Below are 22,806 nucleotides of genomic sequence, written 5' to 3'. Positions count from 1 at the left end.
CCTGGGGTTCAGGCAATGATTCCAAAGAGTGTTGCTGACATGGGAAACATCCCTCAAGAGGCTGTGATGCCAGCCTTGGGTGTTTTACAGCACTTCCCTCCTTCCTTCCCACTGCAGCCAAAAGATCAGGTTGGGCGCTCTCATGCAGGAAGGAAAATGATGCTTCATTTTCAAACACTAAAGAAACCTCCCCAAGTTCCCAGAGAAACAGGAAAGTGGGTTTTCTATGTATAGAAACTGTGGAAATAAGAGGTGGAGCCACATCATCTAAAGAAAAGTCGCTCCAGTGTCTCTACTTTAGCAATGCAGAGGAAAACTAGAGGGGAAAATTACCCTTTTCATGATCTTCATAGGAAGGGCACAAGCTTTCTCTTCACACAGAAAAAAATGAGGAAGAAAACTAGCATAGAGTTCTGGGTCATTCTGGAGGAGGAGAGAGGACACAGCACTTCCAAGGTACCCAAAAATTTCTCATGATAAATATGCACAGAACCCAATGATTAATGCTTGAATTCTTGAACTTCCCTATAACTAACCCTCAAGAAACATGCACTGATCTACCTTCCTTCTTCTATTTAACCTTTACATCTTCTGCTTTCAGCAGGTTCATTCATTACCCAAGAGCTTGGCAACGATTCTAGTTCTGCTAAAGAAAGCCCCACACACGCACATTCAACACCAGCTAGCTCAGAGACTGTTTTTTTCCAAGCCCTCACAGCTCTGTGAGAGTCAGGAATGCAAACACCTACACTTCACAAGAGGCATAGCTATAATGATCCAAAACACTCCCAACCAATGTGTACAAATACAGCCCATCAATACTCAATGAGAAAATATGGCCTGTGACTGCCTCTGCTCCCTGAATTATAATGGAAGAATTATCCTCCCACATCTAAAAGCAGCAGAGACCAATATCGTACTCATTGTATATTTTTTTTATTGTAATATTTAGGGGTTTGTGAGGGTTATCTCCCTATCCCATTTTCCAACATGCTCACCACGGTTTTTCTTGACTAAACCAGGCATAGTTATCTTGCTGTTTTGCAGTATGCCATATACTAATTAGCACAGAATCAAGGATTCTTGGTTGCTTGTTTGTTTGTTTGGGGTTTTTTAATCACCACTTTTAACAGGCATCAGGAACCTGAACCAGGTGGGATCTTCTTGCTCCACAGCCATCATGCTGCAGATCACCAGAGAACAACAAGCTATGAAAGATGTTCTAGTCCATTTTACTGAGGGCGCTGGAGAGTTCTATTCCATGTTTTGAGAATTCATTTCTGTTATATGCTTTGAAAACTAATTAAGTAACTCCTCATAGTCCAAACAGAGATTATTTTTCATTCATTTAACACTCAGAGGAATTCTGTATTCTTTTTTCAAAGATGAAAGTTGTCCAAAACCCTTCACAATGAAAGAGGGTCAGGGTCAGGCTTCTTCTACAGGAATTTACAGACTCACTTGTATCTGATGCACATTTCACTTGCCCCATAAAGAGGACAACAGGGGGCAAAATTTGGTTCCAGAGCTGCTTAAAAAATTATGTGCTTACATATTTATATAATTTCCTATTATCAGATAGCACATTCCTTGCATACAACTGGGAAGCTACAGACCTGGGGTTTTTGTAGCCTCTTCCACTTAGAATTTCCAACAAGTGACAGTATCGTCAGTCCACTGACTCACAGGCACTGCAAATAAAGCAGCCTTCGCATGATAGGTTGTCATTCCTTCAAGAAATTCTGCTTTGTTAACATCTTCCATAATACATTACAATATGTGATGTAAACCTTGAGTAAAAATACACTATCACAGTTTAGGAAGAACAATGTGCTCTATTTTTGAGATCTTAATGATAACAGTGTTCAGTGGTTAGAGTGAAGGTTTAGGAAATGGTATTCATAAATTCTTTTCCTTGCCCTGCCAGTGATTTCCTGTTTCTCCACTATGTTAATGGGCTTATTTTGTAATGCTGATCCATAATATATTGATACAACTGAAACATAACAACCATACTCTTACTGCAGTCCCATGTGTCATACCAGGAAGGTTATTCATATCTGTTTGTCTTCCTATAGTCAATCAAAAGTTGAGGAAAATTTTATTTACCAATTTGATGGGGTGCTATACAATTAACTGAAACCACAACTGACAGGTAGTCTGTGAGCAGTTAGATATAATTGGCTAAAGAATTATGAAGTGCTGCTACTTAAACTTGTATTAAAAATTGCAACTGAATTGAATCCTGTCCCATACCACAAATCAAGTCCTTCTGAGGCCTGGAAACTTCAGACATATGGTTGCAAACTTCATTTTAGATTAATTTGCCAGGTGAGTGCCGCTGAAGTGGAGTACCAAGGGAGAAACAAATATACACAAAGACAAAAGATCATTGAGTCTGTAACAGGGACTGAACAGAAAAAGGACAGAGCTTTCTGGCTTAATTTTGAAGAGCTTTGAGAGTTCTGGTCTCCAGACTTTTTCACCTTTTCCATCTATAGCACAAATACATGTTTAGAAATGAGTTGTGACTATAAGTTTCAAAATCAATTATGAAGTTAATTCAAGTATTTTGCTATGGGCTTTTGTAAAAAGAAGTGAACCCTTTGCCAAATGAGGTAATGACATTAACAGTGAGAGCAGACAAAGGGTAACTATTGATCTTAATGAGGAGGTGAAAAAGGCAGGTTTCCTCCAGAACCTTCCGCCTCATCAATTCTCACATTAAGAATCATAGGATTTCTCTTTTATGAGTAACTTGTATTACTTCCCTCAGTGACAAGTGTTGCGAATCGAGTAAATACTAGCAAGAAAAAAATTCATTTAAATTTTGACACCTCCTCCTCTATTAATTCACGAGTTCCTTCCTCGTTCAACTTGCCAAGAAGAACAAAAGAAGCAAGGCAGCCATAAGGGAAATACCGCCAAGGGCTGAGCAGTGAAGAGCCTCGTGGCACTTCCCTTTGAACAGACAGACATTAAACATCTGCTGCCTTTCTCCACAGCCCCACAGCCGCCAGCCCCGGCCAGCCGCGGCACGCCGGGCACTTCCCTGCTTCCCAGAGCGCCTTTTCCCACGTGTCCTTAGTGGGGTTACCCTCGGGCAGCACGGGAAGTTCGGGCTGAAAGCTGTGGTTTAAAAAAATTACTCATATTAACGTCCTCCAGGCCAGGGGAGGTCAGGGCAGGCGGGGAGGGCTCCTCAGGGCAGCGCTGAGCCCTCACCAGGGCTGGGAACACCTTCGTGAGGGAAACCCGGGCACGGCCGGGACAACGCCGGGCCACTTAGGAGAGAAACCCGGGCACTGCTGGGAGGGAAATGCGGGCACCCCCCCACACACCCACGGCCTCTGTGAGGAGGGAGCCTCGGGAGCTGCTTTAAACCGTGTTTTCTGGAGATACTCGCGCGGCAGACCCGCGGTCTCCATCCTCCCCCTGCTCCCCGGGTCGGCCCGCAGCTCCCCGCGGCTGAGGCGGGGGCGGCCGGGCAGCCGCTGCCCTTCGCTGTTACCTGCGGCAGGGTGAGCACGGGAAAATCGCTCCAGTTTAAATCTGCAGAAGGTTGCTGGAGAAGGGCACCCCCTCGGGAAGAAAGTATGGGAAGACTTCAGATTGACGAACACGGAAAAGTTTCCGCAGAAGCCCTGAAAGGCAGCCAGCGGTGGCAGCTGGGAGCTGAGGTGACCTTTCGGAGGAGAAAACCCCTCTGCTGCCGAGAAGGTGGCAGATGCTTTGTGCGGGGAGAAAGCTCGTGGCAAAGCCTGAAACTTTGATTTCAGCTGGAAAATAGAGCGGCTGAAGGGCACACGAGGCTGTTCCAGACATCTGAGGGCGGTGCTGGGCTGCCCGCGGGGGCAGGACGGGAAGGCGCTCACCCGTCTGGGCATTCTCCCACTTCACACCAGCCAAACGCCACCTGTGCCCGGGCGGAAACGGCTCGGAGCCCGTGGGACTGCCTGAACACACCGAGCCCGTGGGACTGCCTGAACACACCGAGCCCCTGGGACTGCCTGAACACACCGAGCCCGTGGGACTGCCTGAACACACCGAGCCCGTGTGCTCTCACCAGCCGCAGGACTGATCCGTGCTGCTGTTGGTCTCTTCAGGTTCCAGCCCCGCTCACTACCTATCTCCAGAGGTGGGGTGGTTGAGAGGGATCCAAGAGGAGATGAAATTCAGGAGGATGGCACAAAGTGTGTCAAGGAAACTGGCATTACCCCTTATCGTATCGGCCCTTCCTCCTGCACCACGGAGATAACACAGGCACCTGCTGCTCAGAGAGGAGGCCACTCATGGGGGCTGCAACATTACACAGGAACTGCTCCTTGACTACAGCAAAAAGACTCTCTTCAGGTACTGATATCCTTGCTCCAAAACACCTGTCAAAGAAGATGACAGAAAAAAAATGTCGCAACCAATAACACTTTAAATTTCTCAACTTTCCATAGTACTGCCCTGCTGCAAATTGGAGAGGAAGAAGAAAAAAAAACCCAGAGACTATATTTTTTTTTGTCCGTTTGTTTTGTTTTTTGGGTTTTTTTTTGTTTAGACACAGCAACTTACAAAGTTCATCCTTTAATGCTGACCCCTGGACAATGTAGATAGCTAGGATGGCAAGATAATTTGCAGATTCAATTTTTGTTCATGAACTCTCACTTTGCCTTTCACAAGTAAAACCAATAATTGACTGGAACAAAACTCAAGGGCATCTGATATAAAAAAATTTGGTGTGTCGCAGTTGTCTGACATTTCAGATTGACCTGAAGAAAGTTTAAGATGTGTATGAAACTAAAAACAAGCAAATATATACATTTTAATGATGTTTTGCCAGTACCTCATCCCACCAGCTTGTTACAACTGGGAAAGTACAATACTACGTGCTGGTTCTCAATATTGTCTTACAAGTGCCATGCACAGATTTAACACCTACAATAAATATGTCACTGTCAGACTTTCATTGGTGTTTATTTACATGTGGATGGTTTGAGAAAAATCAGCAACTCATAAAAATGAAAAATTTGTATGCAAGGTGTGGTGACTGGCCTGGGCTACCTACAGTGCCGCAGGCTTTTTTTGCTTGTTGCATCACAGCTGTTTGTCTAAATGATGTGACATTCCCAAAACTTTATGTTATCTGGGAATTCTCAGAAGAGATTCTAATTCCCAGAATTTGCCCCTTGCAAAGTTGTACTGTCTGCATGAACCTTGACTGCTTGTTAACAGCAGAATTCATATACTGTTTTTTTTGTTGCTGTTTCCTAGACAACCACTCCAGGTTCCCCCCAGAGCTCTTGCTTTTGTGTTCCCTGATTAAGATGTACATGCTGCCTTTGGCTGATCTTATTTGTGTGAACAGTATTAATTTTCGTAGGTGCAATATTGATTAACTTTTTATTTTCTCAAACAATATTAATTCCAGTGTTTTATAAAGGATGATAGGATTACATGAATTTTAACTTTGCTAAATTATAGCTTAAGCTCCCTAATGTGGAAGTTACTCCAGTTTTTTTGCTCAAGGCAATTTTACACAACAGACTGATTGAATTCTCCAGTGTAGTTTTACTCAGTTTTTATGCAGACCAGCCATAATTAAAACATGCTCCTCTTGTCCTGTGCATTCCTAGTGCTCGTTCTTCAGTCTCTCAATGATGGCATTTTCTGAGTTTGTCACTCGAGTTGTAACTCAAATGTAAATGGCAGGGATGTGGCTCCTTCACTGTGGCTACTCCTGCTACTTCCAGACCCTGGCAGAAGTTTTTTTGACAGTACAAAAGCCATCAAATCTGCCATCTTGTCTTGCCTTGGTCTCTGGGTAGGTGATTAAATTTCAGCTGAGGCCAAATTTCACTACTCACAGTGTAAAATCAATTTGGGGCGAGGGAAGGAGGTGCAGCACTGCACAAACACGTGGGACTAGGTTAACCTGACTCATGAGCTCCTCTCTTACTGCCTGAAAACATTCTCCATCATCTCATCAGATAAACCCCTACTGAGACGACTTAATGATTTTAAAGAGGAACAAAACACAAAAGTGTTATCTCAAAGTTCAGGCTGAGTTTATGTGCCTTGCTCTTTAGGAAAAGTCAAAACCAAAAATGTGCTTAATGGGCGACAAACTCAGGACCCCAAGGGGAGCTAAGATCTGGCCAGCAATGTAGTGTCTCCATATCTCTGCCTACTAAAATGTCATTCCTTTGTCTCTCCAAGCATTTACTATATTAAAATATTAATATACACATTATGTTGCTTTACTAAAAATTAATTATAGTTTGAGACTTTATCAGCATGAAGCTGGAGTTCTTGATATAGTTACAAAATCTGACATATTGGACAATGTTTATCTGATTTGTATTTCATAATACATTAACAACTAAACACTCTGAGCCACGTTATTTCTAGTATATATCTATTTTGTATTTTTACAACACGGACTTTTATTTTTGATTTATGTTTGAATCTTACAGAATTTACACAACTGTTGAATGAATTTACTTGCTCAAAACTTGTCTCAAAATTGAAGAGGCCATTTTGTTTAATACAAAAAGCAAAAAAAGCTTGTTTCATGCAGATGAAAATGCAAGAATCTCAAGTGGAAACATTATATGTGCTTTTCACCAACATCATAAGAAATAAATAATGGAGCTGATTTTTATAAATCTCCATCAAGAACTAGTAGTGTTTATAAGGTGACCTGGGGAATACAAAAAATAGATGAAAGGTAGGTGGAACTTCCTGATTTTATCTTTATGTAGCTCTTGGGGGAGAGCATCCGTTTCTCATGCTGAAGGCAAGTCCATATTGCTCCATGCAGTTTATAAAGGCTTTCGAGTATAACTCACTGTCTGAACAATAGCAGTATTTACTGCCTGAATAAGTTTTTTGAATGTATCTTAAATTAGAAAGATTACTTCTTTACAAATAGTGGGAAGCAATGAAGTCCCATAGTTGTACTGCTTGAATGTAATTCTGGAGCATAAGTCCTTTTGTAAATACTGGGCTAAATACACACCAGGTTTTCTGTTAGTATGCTGCTTTAATATCTTTTACAACACCCTTTACTGATGCCTTGTTTTCTCACATGGCTCTTTTTGGGAAAGCATTACACAAAATCAGTCAGCTTTATATGTTTCAGAATTGCTTCTGATGCCTTTCTTTCACACTGAAAAGCCTCTGTAGTACATTACACGACTTTACAAATGGGAATCTCACACTGTTCTTTATGTACATACATAAATTGCTTTCATTTATTTATACCACTGGCCTCCACGCTCGAATTATATGACTGCTGAATGAACAGCTTTTCTCCCTGAATTACTTTTTCTCATGCCATTCATGCCTGCTGCCCTGCAGTACAGGGTGTATATAACCCCTCAAAGTGAGGTGTGCTTAACCTCAGAACATGAGCTGGTTCCTAAAACTCCTTGGAAATACCTTGAAAATCCTTCCCACCAAAGGCCTACTGAAGGAGAAATATGTTACACAGCCACAACTGTGGCTCTTCCTAGATTCCCCACTTCCAATTTCCAGTTAAATGCTCCCAGATTGTTCAAGTTTACTCTCAATTTTATTTCAGTTTTCATTAGGTCAAAACTAGACTCCTCTCCATCCATGAATATTTGCTGTTTCCTTGAGAATAAGAAGGAAAACTGGCATATAGCTTCATAATGAACATACTCTTGATGAGATGAGATTTGAATTACCTTATTTTATGAAGTCTGGACTGTATGTCATCTGTTCCATCACTTACCCAGCCAATGTCCTTTCCCTCTTCCTTCCATGTCTGCCCAGCTGCCAATGTCCAGATGTAGCCCATGGCAGCATCTCTCCTACTCACTGTCCATGTGTAAACACATTTTTATGTTCTTGCACTAAGACAAGAAAGCACCATGGGAACACCTGTTTGATGCCAGCCCTTCCTTTCAGAGGATGCAGTAACAAGAACCTTTTTTGTTTCCTTCCAGAACTCTTATCCTTGAGAGGACTTGCCAAGTGCCAGACAGCAAGCATGCCCTGCACGCCCTGCTTCTCAGCCAGTGGGCAGCCCAGACAAATTGCTCTCCAGGCTGTGTAATGCAGGTCTGAAATAAAAGAAAATGGGAGCAGGGTAACCACAAACCCAACACCAGGGAGAGAAAAGCACTAGACGACATCCAGTTTCAAAATGTTCCACTGGCAACTATGTTTGCCAGACACAGAGAAACAAGTCTAAAACACACGTGGAAATACAAAAATAAACTTTCACTCTGGGAAACATTTTGACATCAGAATAAAGGTAATCAATTGCAGGGGCTTTTTCTTTTTTCTTTCTTCCTTAATCAAAAGTCCTCGTAAAGCTCTAACCTACAGGAAAAGGGAGATAACAAGTAGGAAACAAAGAGAACTTGAGTCACAGGAGCCAAAGAGTCACCTTGGACTATGTCTAAGACAAAGCTACTCTGGCTGGTTTCCTTCCCCTGTGGGGAGGAGCTGTAGGCTCAGCCATGGGTTGCATTTCCTGAGTACCTGTCATCAGAAAGTGGCACATCTGGAGAAACCAAGTACTGGGAATCCCTCTCAATGTCTCTTGATAAATGGTACAGTTAATCTGTGCTGGCATTGATCTTAAAATACTGTGTACTCCATTACAGTCTCAGCTAACCCACCTCTAATGGAAAAACAATCACGGTATATCCCTTGTTTATAGCTAATAGAACATAATAACTTCGACTGTTCAAAGGATTATCCTTTGTTATAATGTCAAACTCAGCACGATTTACTTTGCTAAAATCTAACAAAAGATGTGCAGCCACAAAGAAGCAATTCTCTGCTCTCTGGTGTGTTGGCAAAACTTTGTAATTTAGATTTACTAAAGCTGCATGCACACACAGACACACAAATTGCTTCAGTTTATGAGTTTCAGATGTTCAGTTCTTTGATATGGATATAGAAAACATGTCTATATGTGAGGAAATCTTGTTAATTGCATATTGCACTGACAGTGTTCAACCCTGGATTTGGATGTCATCTGGTACGTGCATCCTGCCTGATTTGTATTTCTCCTTTCTTTCCTGGTCCATACTTAGAGAAAAATAAACACTGCTCTTCACTGAGGACTGGTTTTTATGTACCTGCACTGAGGAGGCATCTAAATCTCATGGAAGGTAAAAGGAAAGCCTCGCAGACTTGGCAGCATCCCTGACCTTTCCCTCACATCTGCTCTCGTCTTCCTACGCACGCAGGTCCACGGAGCCGAAGGATTTACAAAGCAGGGAAACAAATGGAGTCATCCAAGTGGCTCAGACTGGGTCACATCCCTGCTCTGACAAGGTACAATTTAACCTCAGACTGAACCCGATTTTCATGGGCCATGGGGAACAGTTATATAACAATGAACAGCTGAAACACAAATAGACAAAGATTTTACAAAACAAAGCAAAGGTGAAGTTTTAACTGTTATTTTTAAAGAATTATTTTTCACATCAGCTTACCTTGAGCTAAATATCATAAAACTACAACTTTAGCATTACCATTTATGCATTAGTTCTCATATTGAGTAGATAACGTCTTTGCTATTTTATTGAAGATCCTTTTACTATAAATAATTGAAAAAGAATGAATCTTGAGGAAAAGCTTCAGCCTTAAGGATATATCCCTGTATTATGTCTTAATACTTGTAGAACTGGATCCATATGTGGTTGATCCCTTGCACAGCCAGAGGATTCTCAGGTTAGACACTTCTCTGCAGGACATTGTTGCTATTTATTTTTCTGAGTTGAAATTCAGGATTATTTTTCTGAGCTGAAATTAAGGATTTTTCAAACTGTCCCTGATGACAGCCATAGTAAGAAGTACTGCAGAGGTGTTTTACCTCTGACTGAAAAACATATATGGTAACTGTAGGATGCTGTACATTGAATACTACCTAAAAAATCCACCTAAAAATGTTGATGTGCTCCCTTCTGTTTCCCTTATTCAAATGCTTAAAATTCCCTCACATTCCAGTTCGGTTACATCTAAATGGAACATTACATTTCTGTTTAGTAATATGTAAAATTAAATGATAATTCATAATGCAAAATCCAATCCTAAGTTAATGGAAAACTGCTTTTATCCCCTTCCATGACACAGACTTGCTATATGCCTTTACAGTGTGACACGTGATGGAATTTTGCAGTCATATATGAATCCAAATTCAACAGAGAAGGGTAATCTATGGTCCATGCAGTAATAAAGACTGACCTTGGTTATTCATGAGGTTTTTATTAAACTCCTCCCTGCAGGGGATCCAATGGCAGGAGGGTTCTCATAGGAAATTCAGAGCCAATAAAGAGCACAGAGAAGTTGAATAATCCTCTGTAACAGTGTTGGATATTACGTAGCTTGCAGACTTTCTTCCCTATAATTTGACTCCCTTACTCATCTTATTCTATTTCAGTAAATCAAGGGATGACTCATAGAAAATCAGAATCCAGGCACAACACAGATACCATATAACGAGTCGTTTGTTTTATACCAGGAATGTTGGCAAACGTACATGTATACATGCTGACTGCTCTCCTTAGGAGTCACTTGAGCTTTTACTGCTGGATAATCTCATTTTAACCTTAATCAATTGCACTGTGACATTAGATTTTAAAATAGGCTGGTTTTCTTATGGTAGTAATGCTATACAGCTGAGTCAAGAACAATTGTTAAGGCTAAAATTGTAATTAAAGACACATGCCGACTGCCCAATTTACTTATGCTTCTTAAGAACTATTTATTAGTTGTTTAAGGAATGTTTTCAGACAGATTAAATTAAAACCACCATTTCTGTCTATGCCAGGCACGTTCAGAAAAAAGTAACAACTGCATTTCAGTTCTGAATCCAATATTTGAGTTTCAGTATCAGATCTAGGACTAAGCTGGGAGAAGCATTACATTAAAAAAATAAAAGCTGAGAGAGCTCAGCTGTCACCTGCCTGATATCTCCTAACCTCCATGAAGTGATCACAAAGCTGAAATTGGTTTGGGTTTCTTTTGCTGATTTTTGTCTGTTCTTACTTATATGTAACAGTGGCATTTGTGAGCAGTATCTAAAAAAGTGTATTACAGGAGAATCTGGACACACAGTGCAACGTACTATATGGTGGAAGGTAGGATTACTGTCCACCATGATATATATAAGATATAATAGAATTTATATGAGCTTCATAGCATACAGTAAGTGCCAATTCCTCCACATGGCACTGACCTCCAACCTGGGGGATGAGTTCCTATAAAAGCTAAAGCCTCTCTCACTGCATGTCAGGGCACACAACAGAGATCTTGTGAAAGGTAACAGATGGGTAACCTTCTGTTTTAAGCTGAATGTTTCATGTTCTTTCTCTCAGTCCTCTCGTATCTTATGTCAAATTTTCAAAGTACAATGCTGAACCTCTTGCAGTCCAAGTGTTTCAGATTAAAGAATAAAGGCCTGCAGCCTTTGCATGTTGTAAGTAATTTCTACAAGTGGATCAAACATTCAAAAGCAATGTCTCTGGACCTTGCAATGCATGAATTCATTCTGGTTTGTCCTATAACTTTCTATTCTATTCTGCTAAGGAAGTCCTTATATTGGTCTTATCACTGTACTATCTGAGTACATGTCTGAATTGTGTTCCATTCTTGTCCTGTTCCCATCTGTTCCCCTCCTGATCACAGAAATGATCTGTGCTGTAGTGTTTTGTTTGGGGAAGGATTTGTTTATCTCAGATTTGTGTTATCTCAGAAAAAGCTGTTTGTACTTTCAGGTTCTGCACTTACATAGGAAACTATAGAGATCTGTCATTCCACAGATTAGGCCTGGACTCCAAGGATTATGAGCCTCTGCTCTCCCCAGGATTACAGGAGGGAATAAATCTCACCAAAACACCCTGTGGTGTTTTTTGTCCACCTATGGACACAAATATAGCCAACTTCATACATCATCAAATACTCCTCTATGGGCAGAGACTCCTTTCTTTTGAAAAGGTTATAAAACCAACTTGAGCCTGAATGCAGGCTGAAGGTTTCACAGGGAGTCCTTCCTCTTGAGCAGCAGGCAGAGCTGCTTCCACCTTCCTGACCATATTATTCCATGTATTAACACCTCCAACATCACCCCCTTCTCTCCTGGTGTGATCTGCCCATTATACACAGACTAGAAGTGGGTCATGGACACACTGAAGAATTATAAGTACAATCAATGTTTGAGTCAAAAACGCAGAGTACTACTGCATAAAGAAGTCATTTGGCACAGTAAGTTACAGTCAATATATAAACAAATAAATAAAGTGCCTAAGTAGGTAGCAGAATTTCATGATTTAGTGCAGACAGGCCATGAGCAGAGGGTGAATTTCTAATTAAGACAGAATTGCTATGGTAACCAGAGGTGGTCACAGATAATTGGGTGTGAAACCCCACGAGGCTTCATGACAGAGGTGTCTGCATATATTATCCAGCACAGTTTCTGTTTCTTAAATAGAATTACATTGTCAGGTCAGACAATATTTTTCATATTTTATATATCTTCTTTCTGAGCAACCAAAAGTGACACTGGTAAGAGGTCTCTGTTCTTTAAATGTTACCAGAACAGTGGATGTGCAAAGACAAACTTGAAGTGAGGATTCTCAGCCCTTACTTATTCTCAGTTGTGGGTCAAGAGCAGAGACAGATGTTTCCTACCCCGACTGAATGGGACAGAGAAGGAAGATAATTCCCTGTGTTGGTGAGGCAATCAGGGACAAAGGTAACAGTGCTCCTCCAAATGGGACTGTGCACGCTGCCCAGCTCTTTCGTATTTCTTTTATCATAATTCGTGGGAGAGAGCAAAGGGATAATCTCAGAGACTGAGTTAATGTTATTGGAGCAGAGGGGATGTATAACACTCACACTACATCATCACAGTTACACCTGCAGTAGCAACCAACTGGGATTAAAAAAATTACTTAAATTTATGAAAATTATTTACCAACTTAAGCACCTCCTATTAGAGTTTTGAGTGTTATCTTAACTAATTAGATATTCATTATCTATATAATGAATCATATATTAGCTGTTTAATGAATCCTAATGAAGATTAAAGGAAAATCTCATTATTTCAAATTGTTGTTCTGGCACAAGATTTCTAAGATTTGTATTAAAATCCTTCCTTGAACACATGGATACGAATGAAAGGTCAGATCTTTGCTTTGCAAATCCCCATTTCTCTGCACCAGCTGCACTTAAAGGGCACACAGCTACTTCAGTGCATGCAATATTCCTCTAATTTGGAGGAACCTTGTGAAGTCTCAGGGTGGATTCAGAAATCGGGAGGATAAACAGATCAACTCCTGCAGACTTCCACTACTACTGCAACTGAGAGAGGCTTTGAAACACAATTCTGTTGACACTTTCTTCAGGATCTTAAATTGCCCTTTTTCAATTTACCTTATATTGGTGGCGGTTCTCAAGGTGCATCGCATTTGACAGTCAATTAACAAGGTCCAACAACACATTTTCATGTCCCTGTTACCTATAAAACAAGAACAGAGCTGTTCTGCATCTTTAAACGAGGCAGTGGGCTGGCACTGTCTCTGTGCACACCTGCAGAGGCTGCTCACCCTCTCGAAGGTGCTCTGTGTGAAGGCAGGGGGGCAGCAGAGCCCTGGGGGGGCACAGCCCACAGCACATCACAGGCAGCCACTCCAGCAGTGTTCTGCTGTTCCTGCACACCCACACTGCCCAGGAATTACATCTCAGCAGGAGTTCTGCATGCAGCAGCGTGCTCAAAGAAATTTTCAGGCCCCAAGGAAAAGCAGAACCCCATAGTTTACCTCTGTCACGCAGGGAGGAGAACCCTGCCCGTGCTGATCAAGTACAGCAGTTGCCAGCAGATGTTATTTGTTAATTACTGATGTATCCAAAGGGTGCTGTGGCTTGACAGACTCCATAACAGATACATTACCCACTTTGTTGTATCTCATCATGGAACATATGGTGGCAGTTTGATGTAGTACAATTTTAAACATTTTTTAAGGTTTTCCTACGTTGAATTTCTCACTCACTTTTTCTGTTGTTTCTTGCTGGGTCAGAATGAGTACTTTCTTTTATTTTCTTTTTTACTAGTACCAATTACCCTCTGTTTTCCAATACAGTAGAACTGCTCAGAGGTACTGATGTATCTTATCTGCCAATTCACACTTTTTTTCCACCTTTAAAAAACGTCAACCAGATGGTTTCCAAAAATGCCAATAATATCTAATATATTGTTTGAAATTAAAGTATCACTGCAAAATGCCTCTCATCTGATTAACTGCTTGAAGCCATATGTATCACTTTGGATGCACAAAGAACCCTGTGTTCCATCACTGTATTAAACAAAAGCCTACTGAGAATCTGAGCTCCTTCAAGATAAATCTGAGGGAAGCTCAGTTCTGTGCTACAAAGTATTAGTGTGTATCTAAAGCTCAGATCTGAAAAGCAGATCCTTCAAACTGTTCAGCAGCTCAAAGGACATTTTTTTGGTATTTAATCTGGCAATTAAGAAATAGACTTGCTTATGTACATCAATGGAGACAAAGTATATCTTTCTAACGACAGATGGCTCAGGTGTTATCTGCTTTGACTTAGCTAAAATGTTACTTAACTATATTAAATGACATTTCATTTCCTACTTCTCTGTAAGCCCACATTGCCACTTTGGAAGGGAGCTGGGGATCTCCACTGCTGAACATTTTCTTAGGAACAGCCTGGCCAGCAGGAGTAGGGCAGTCACAGTCCCCACGGACTCGGCACTGGTGGGGCCACACCTCGAGTCCTGTGTCCCGTTTTGGGCCCTCACTAAACAATTCCATGATGCCATATAAAACTGGGAACGTTAATCAGCAGAATTTAATTTCCTGCTAGAAACTGAGAAGTAGAAACTGTCACTGAAATTGAGACATGTGCAAATGACTTAATTCATGAATGAATTAGCACTTGATTAAAAAAATCAGGGAATAAAGTGAAGAAAAAGCAAAATAATTATAAACATTAGGTATTTTAAAATTATTATTAACCTGATTAAATCTTTTCTTGCTACATTTGCTTAACCTGTAAATATTTTTCACAGAGTGAAGCTATAGAATATGAGTGTGAAATTTATTTTAAAATAGCAATAATTCCCAAAGAAAGGCCTTGTATTTGACAGCTCTGCCAGATGTTAGTTGGAGTCGTTAAAAAGAGGCTTATGTCATGCCAAGTTGATGACATAGAACTCACAGTGAGTAAAGTGAACCCTTTATGTACCTCATCTGTTTTTGAACACGTAGCACCAGGAATAAAAAAAATTATGAAAATAGGAAGATCAAGTAGTTAAAGTCAGAGCTGTGGCACTATGCAAGGATGAATTTGCCAGACACAGGAATTCTAGAAAACTGGGGAAGGGCAGGTCTTAGGGATCCAACAGAGACTCCAAAAATATCACAAGCTCAAAGCAAGAAGGTGTAAAGAGCAAATGTCCAAGGACACAAAGAGCCTGTGATGCTGCACACAGAGTGGGCAAGCACAGGGCACTGCAGGCCTGGCATTTGGAACAAAGAGCAAGAAGGGCAGAGGCTCACCCAGAGCACAACAGTTTGCTCAGCAGAAAGACCTAAAGGTGCAATTAATGAGGGGCCTACCTGAATGAAAAAATTACAAGCTGCAGATGAGTAGGGATATAAGTCTTTCCAAATAAAGACATATTATTCAGCAATGACAAATGCAGTGTACTGGATAAGGTGCATGCACTTGCTGAGCAACTTTAAAATATTAGGGCATCAAGAAATGTTGAAAATGGCATGGATATTGTTGAATTGGAAATAAAGTTATCAACATGGTACTTAGAAACCTCACATAATAAAAGCCTGCTGTTACAATGCTGGGTGAAAAATGGCAGGAAAAACTCAGAAAATAAGCATGACAAACACACACATGCCACACGTCGTTTTCTAGAACAAAATCAAGCATGACTTGCAATATATCAAAATGGCAGGTATGTATTTTAATTTGGGGAACACAATAAGTTCACTCACAATACTTAAAAGGTCATTCAGAAAGACTGGAGTGCAGTAGCAAAAATCTTACCTTAAACACTATCTTAAAAATACCTTTGCTCTTTCTTCTGGCAGATCGTTGTAGAAAGATTTTTCCTTATTTCCTTAAAATTTTGAGGGTGGGGGGGAAAAGCAGTAGATCCTGCAGAGGTCTTTTCTGAAAAGAAAACCTTTAAACCCATGTAGAAATGTCAAGTTGTTACAACTCCCTAAATTCAACATGACTATTTGTGGTATAGAAATGTATTGAAAAAAATGAACACAAATCAAAGAAGCAAATACAAAACAGCTGAACAGAACAAATAAGGTGTAAACAAACTCCACTTCAAACAAAAAATGATGTTATTTTTTATTTTCTTCTTGGTAAAGTAGCATATTTTAACCAGATTACAATAAAATTACCACAGGATATTTAATAATAATAATAAAAAAAAAGAAAGTATTTAGAAAATTTTATATATACACATTTGCTTAAAAATTCTATAATGTAAACATTAGCATAACGAGTTAAAATAATATTACAGTTTATTAATACTTATGTGAATACTGTACATATATATGCTTAAGAATTAATACTATATTTTCTACAGTTTAACAGGAAGAACAAAAAAAAATTCCCTCCCCAAGTGAAAAGGGAAATCCAGCTTCTTCAGTTGCCAACAGGTTTTGTCCCATACATAAGACACTTATTTATCTCAGTGTCAAGTGAGAAAGAAAGCACAGCCTTTCAGAACTGTATTTTCAACCACACTTACAGTTTGATAATTTTTAGTGTCTTAAATGATTAATAAGAAAACCACTCATCACAGTTTAACTACTGCCTTGGCATGGAGATAATTTCTGAAATCTTGTTAAAGGAACTGATTCCCTTATGTGGAAGTGTAATAAACTTGTTTTGATGCAATAAAAAACAATGTTGGGTTTTTTTAAGTCCAGATGTTTGCAGAAATTTGTAAATCTGGAACATTCATTCCTCTCTAAACATTTCAGTGCTGTTGTCCAGTATAAATTCATGCCATTATTATTGTTTAGAGGTATGCTCTGATTATTTTTGTTAAAGAAATTTTATAAATAATCTAAGTTCTCTATAACTGGACCATAAAAGCACAGTTAGTGCAGAATAAGAAATAATTTCAATGTACAGTGTCAGACCACTGTGTAGAACAAGTGCTTTATCTTCCATTCAATATGTGAAACACGAAGCAGGTTAACTGGTATTTTTAAACATATTCTATATTTCATATAGATAATTTCATACAGTGAAGTGTTTCTCTGCATACAAAATGCTAAGAAACTACTGAAATGACAAAATCATCATCAAGTGAATATTCCATGTGGAGCAGGGTGCTGACTCAAACACCCTCACCTATAGAAAGTGAAGGAGAGAAATTCTTTCCTTTCTTGAGCTGTTAAATCACTTTTCTAGAAGTGACTCAAGATCCAACACAGAAGTATTATTATTGTTTCCAAGGAGAAAGTTGTATTCTCACGTTAAATAGGTTTCTTTCCATATATCCTAGAGCTCCAGCTGGAAGAGCCCAGTGCTGTTCCCAAGATTTGCAAGGGTGTAGAGCAGCACAATTTGGTCAAGAAGTACTTTTTTTCTTTCTTTTAACCAGCTGTTCCACAGGTTTCTCACTGTAATTTCAAGCAAGTGACTGTATTTCTATCCACAGGTATATATTATCTGTGCTCAGAATTCCGAGGCATTAGATGAAAAATGTTTTGGAGTGGCAGGGGGGAACCTTGGGAACAGCATGGAACTTGGAGCAGCACTGAGATCCCTGCTTTCTCTGGAGGAAAAGGAATGACATCCATATGTGAAAGCACCAATGACTGATTCTGGTAACAAAAGATCATATTCTTAACCCATTAATACATCCTGACAGAAGCATCATTAGTTCACTGGGGGTTCACCAAGTCTCATTTATTATTAGCTGGCTGCTCTGAGTCAGTCAACCCCATTTGTTAGTAGGTTCTTATTAATTAATTTGACAGCTACCATGCAGATATTGTTCTATATAATAAAACATGACTTTGTAGCAAAAAAAAAATAAAAAGCACCTTAGCAATAGGTCAGAATTTTGAGCCAGTAATCTTTATTACCATTATGTTCTTTCTCTAAATACTTGTATTAATCCAATCTCAGTGGTTTATGACTTGCAGTAAATTCTGCAAGGTATTATAATTTGATTACAACTATCACATCAACAATATATTCCATAAAAAAGACTGGCTTTGAAATTATTATCTTCCTAAGAATATATGACTTAATGGACATATCAATTTAAGCCTTTATAACTATGCCAATATCCTGCCTCATATAAACCTTGGAAATTTATTATTATTATTATTGAGAACTTTGATTTAATTTGCAAAAGCCAAGTCGACACAATGCTATAATGAATGACAGAATCTCTAAATAAACGAGATTCTGAAAAACCACACTCAGTCTGTGATGAATACTGATAGACACATCTGCAAAAGCTGGAAGAGCTTTGCCTGCTCTGTGTTTCTCAGGAAAACGTTCATTTTCCATGTGATTGGACAACAGCATTACAGTAAAAGTTGTGCCACTTTTTTACAGTTTATTTTCAACAGTCACTGATGAGAAGCCCTGGAGACCTAACACATCTAAAGATGAAGCAGGAATGAAATGCAAATGATACCACAAATTCCTCTGCACTGCCGCGTGCCAGGCCACAGCCCAGGGCTCAGACTCTGTCCTGGGATTACAGCACCAACAGGAATGGTCCAACCCATCAACTCACTGAGCACAGACAGGGGTTTCAGAGCTCTGAGCCAGTGCCAAAGGAAGTTGGACCTGGACAAAAATTGTAATCATGAGCATGAAATTAGGTGACACAGGATAAACTGATCAAATCATTCAAGTGATGGAATAATTGTTACACTTACAGATATTTTATTAGAATAACAGAAGTCCTTGGCATTCTTAATCCCAGCTGGTCAACCTTCTTAACAGACTTTGCTGATTCTGGTGAATTATCACAAGTGGGATTTGCAAGAGATTCTAAGAGTACGTTAGAATGTCTTGAGGTGCTAAAAATTTGGGCATTCCTGTCACTAGGCACCTACCTGCAGTCGTACAGGGACCTCACTGATCTTCAAAATAACCAGGGCTATGAAGTGGGAAAGCTACCTTGTGAAGAAAGGCTTTCATTTGATTATTTTCTGGGATTTTAGAGAAACCACAGCTGAGCTTTTAAATGGATTAGTAATGCCCCCATTACAGTATCTTGTATCACCAAGTGAACATTGTTTGCAGACTGTAATCTTGAGAGCTGATACACAGTTCAGCCACAGTTAACAAAGAGCAATTTGTACATGGTAAACAAGTTCAGTATTTTTATGTGATCTACATACATACATTAAAAATTACAAGAAGCAAGACAATCAGGGATGAAATAATTTTAAAAGCCAAATGCAGATACAAACAATTCCTTTCAAACAACTAAAAAAAATTCAGTCTGTGCTAAATGAGATTTCTTATCATTTTCAGCTTTCTGAATAAGAAGTATTTGAATCTGAGAATTACTTCCTGAAAATTAATATATCTCCATGTGACAGATACATCACAAAGGTTACCACACAGTGTTTTCTTTCAGATTTACTTGCAATTCAGTGTTAATAGATGTATGCCATGTTTCTATTAACCAAGTCTACACTTTCTGAAAAATAGAATTGTTTCAAAGTGGGATCATCATTAAAGCTACTTCTCTTTCCAACAAACTAAACCAGCAGCAGTGCATCAGACTAAAGAGTTTGGAGAAGCTACTTAACTGACAAACTACTCACCTTGCCTTCTTCTCAAATAAGTGTCCCACTGTAACTTACACAAAACACCAACAGTAATTCATCTGTTAAAGAAAACAAACCCACTTGTTCTCAGGCTGCCCTTTGGGCTCTGTTATTTATCTATTTTGGGACTCTCACTGACTGAAAAATCTTGTTTCATTTCTGTGACATGATTTTACTTTGTGGTATGTCACCTATGGAAATTTCTGACCTGAGGGGTGAATTCCACTCCTCTCTGCCACAGTTTGCTGTTCAGTGCAATCTGAGAGCTGCATATTTCAGTGGTAGGAAGCCAGCACTTGGGGTCATACTCAGGCACTGATGCTCCTCACTGTGTGTAACAAACCCCCACCCACCCAGGAAGTGCCACCAAAAATGACTGGACCACTCACCTGCCTGAACAACACCCAGTGGTCACAGGTTTGCAGAACACAAGTTCCAGTTTGCTAGAACTTTAGTAAACCAGTGAGGTAAAAAAAACCTGTTATTAATCATCAGCTTGGTTTTTTTTCTGGAGAATGATATAAGGTTTTAGTATCTACTGACGTGAGAATTTAATATAATGAATGGATAATAAAATGACAAGATACATCAATTTAAGTAACATTATCCAAAAAAACTTCTGAGAAGAAAGATATTCTTACACAAAGGAAAACCAGAATACAATTAATGGAAAATTTGAACGTATACTGCTTAAACTTAATGAAGAGAAGAAGATAGCTAAAACATAATTAACTGCCTACGGCAGTGCAACTAATGGATACTGAACTGGATTCCAGTTAATCCATGTCAGGACTTCCATCACTTGTAATAATTCTTGTCAATATTTTAGTCACTCTTACAGTAGTAGCATTACAAATTACTTTTCAATAAGAGGTGATGGGTAACAGGCACTTTCATTACAGGCAATTTTTAAGTATCACTATGTGAAGGGTTTTACAAAATCAGATTAATGATGGACTATTCTGTAACATCAGCAACAAATTGATAACATCAGCAACAAATTGATAACAAAATATAACCCAAGACTTGAAAGCACTATTTTGCACCATGCTAATTTTGTGTATCCTTGCAGTGGTTTGTAAAAATTAATAATATTGCATCTGCCTTCCAGCAGGACTGAAATTTTACTAAAAAATTATTACATTCTCTGATTTTAAAGAATACTTCCCACAAATGAAAGCTATTGAGAATATCTAACTAGAAATGTACAAAAGCTATTTTTCCACCTGTAATGTTTTTCTCATCATCTACATTGTCAAGTTTTTTTAAAAACCTTTGCATGTCAGAGGTTCACAATAAAAAAAACCCAAAACAACCCAGTCATTCTATTTACAAAAGGTAATAAATTAGTGAGGTTCTTTTAAGCACATCCTTCTGACATATTAAGTAGTGATAATCAAAACCATTCTCCTAAGGAAAAAAAAAATTGTCTTGACACGATACCCATGTCTCTCTGGAACAGAAAAATGTACATGTTAAAAGGGAGAGAACATAATACAAACAAGGAATTCATTGTAAAAGAAGGACTTCGGGGGAACAAAGGAGAATATGTGCAGTGCAGCTTTACAAAACAAAGAAAATGCCATCAGTTTGCTGAGCTCTAGTGAAGAGCCCTCATATTCTTTTGAGAAAGTGATTACTGCCTTCCAAAGTAGTTAATCAGGATATGACCCTTGGCAATGAATGTCTCTTTTCAGGATTTAAGTTGATGCAGCTGTAGTCTCTTCAGGAGCTTAAATTATAAATATAGGCTAGGAAGGAATCACAGAACAACTTAAAGTACGTGGTGCCCGTGTTCCCAACTAGGACAAAGGGTCAGAGATCCCCACTCTGGGGTTCCAGGCTCCGGGGCTCCCTTGGGTGGCTGCGGGACAGTTTGGGGAAGCGCGGGGTCACCCTCGAGCGACTGCCTTTGCTCACTGGCTCTCCAGAAGGTGGAATATCACTAGGGAGACAAAACATAAAGACACAAGTAGCTGATTTACGTTACATGTAAATTATTCTGTGGTTATTTCCAACATGAAAAAAGCAGATGTTATGAGAGCCTGGCACATGACTGCGAAGTACAGCACACATCTCCGACATCACGGAATTGCATTCTTTCTACTGGTGTCTCAAGTGTGAATCACAAAATGGGCTCTTTCAGAAATGAGAACTAGTAGAACTTCCAGTACTTCATGGAAGATTGCAAATTACAGGATAAAAGCGTATCTCCATGAGCTGCAGTTCAGAAATGGCGGGAAAAGCATTTTGAAGTGATAAAAGTACAAGCAAAATAGACAAGAGCTTGGATGATGCTCAATTAACAATCCTCTAATTATGGATGGATGTATCATTACATGATGAAGTACATTAGTAATACATCCCTGTTGGGAATTCTTCAGTCTCTTCTGACCCACAACAGACTACAGTCTTACATGAATGAGCCTTTTGGAAAAGACTCAGAGAAGAACATCAACTTCAAAAACAAGCAGTAACAGAAAATTCCAGCTTACCTAGGTGACATTCAGGCTATAGACTCCTCGGAAAACTACAGTATAAAGGGATAGCATTGTACTTTTGCCATTCTTTTAGAAGTCTCCACATGGTTTTTAATTAAACTGCTTACATACAGATCAATAAATAAAACTGGTTTGCATTTAGCAACTCAGCTAGGCAATCAAATCACACAGCACACAAAGCCAAGCTTATTTTTACAAGTTAAAAACCCCAACCTTATAACACCTATCCTCAAAACATGGTAAAAAGTCCACAGGGGAGGAATTGCTCATCTGCAGTTCTGGCCATCTTAAACAAATAGAGATATATTTTAAAACAATCCCTGAATTTCTCTGTGCAGTTCCCTTTTTCCTGCAGTGACCTTCCTGACACACAGGTCAGACAGCCCTGCCAAAGCCACGGGCACACTCAGGCTCTGCTGAGGTGTTCTGAGGACCCACGTGGGAGAGATGCT

General features: G+C 39.5%; 1 protein-coding gene across 2 annotated transcripts in view; it reads right to left on the bottom strand.

The window, feature by feature from the left end:
• Positions 1-19,012: 19,012 nt before the first annotated feature.
• SNX29 (sorting nexin 29) overlaps positions 19,013-22,806 on the bottom strand; it is a 97,903-nt gene continuing 94,109 nt past the window's right edge. For both annotated transcript variants that reach the window (XM_018067434.2, XM_018067433.2), the window contains one exon: positions 19,013-21,798. In XM_018067434.2, the coding sequence (XP_017922923.1) occupies positions 21,669-21,798 (130 nt within the window). In that variant the 3' untranslated portion in view covers positions 19,013-21,668. The remainder of the gene's footprint in view (positions 21,799-22,806) is intronic.

This window comes from Manacus vitellinus, unplaced genomic scaffold (genome assembly GCF_001715985.3).
Source record: "Manacus vitellinus isolate BGI_N305 unplaced genomic scaffold, ASM171598v3 scaffold_12_pilon, whole genome shotgun sequence".
NCBI lineage: Eukaryota > Metazoa > Chordata > Aves > Passeriformes > Pipridae > Manacus > Manacus vitellinus.
The sequence above is the reverse complement of the archived record's forward strand: the minus strand, read 5'-3'. Positions and strand labels throughout refer to the sequence as shown.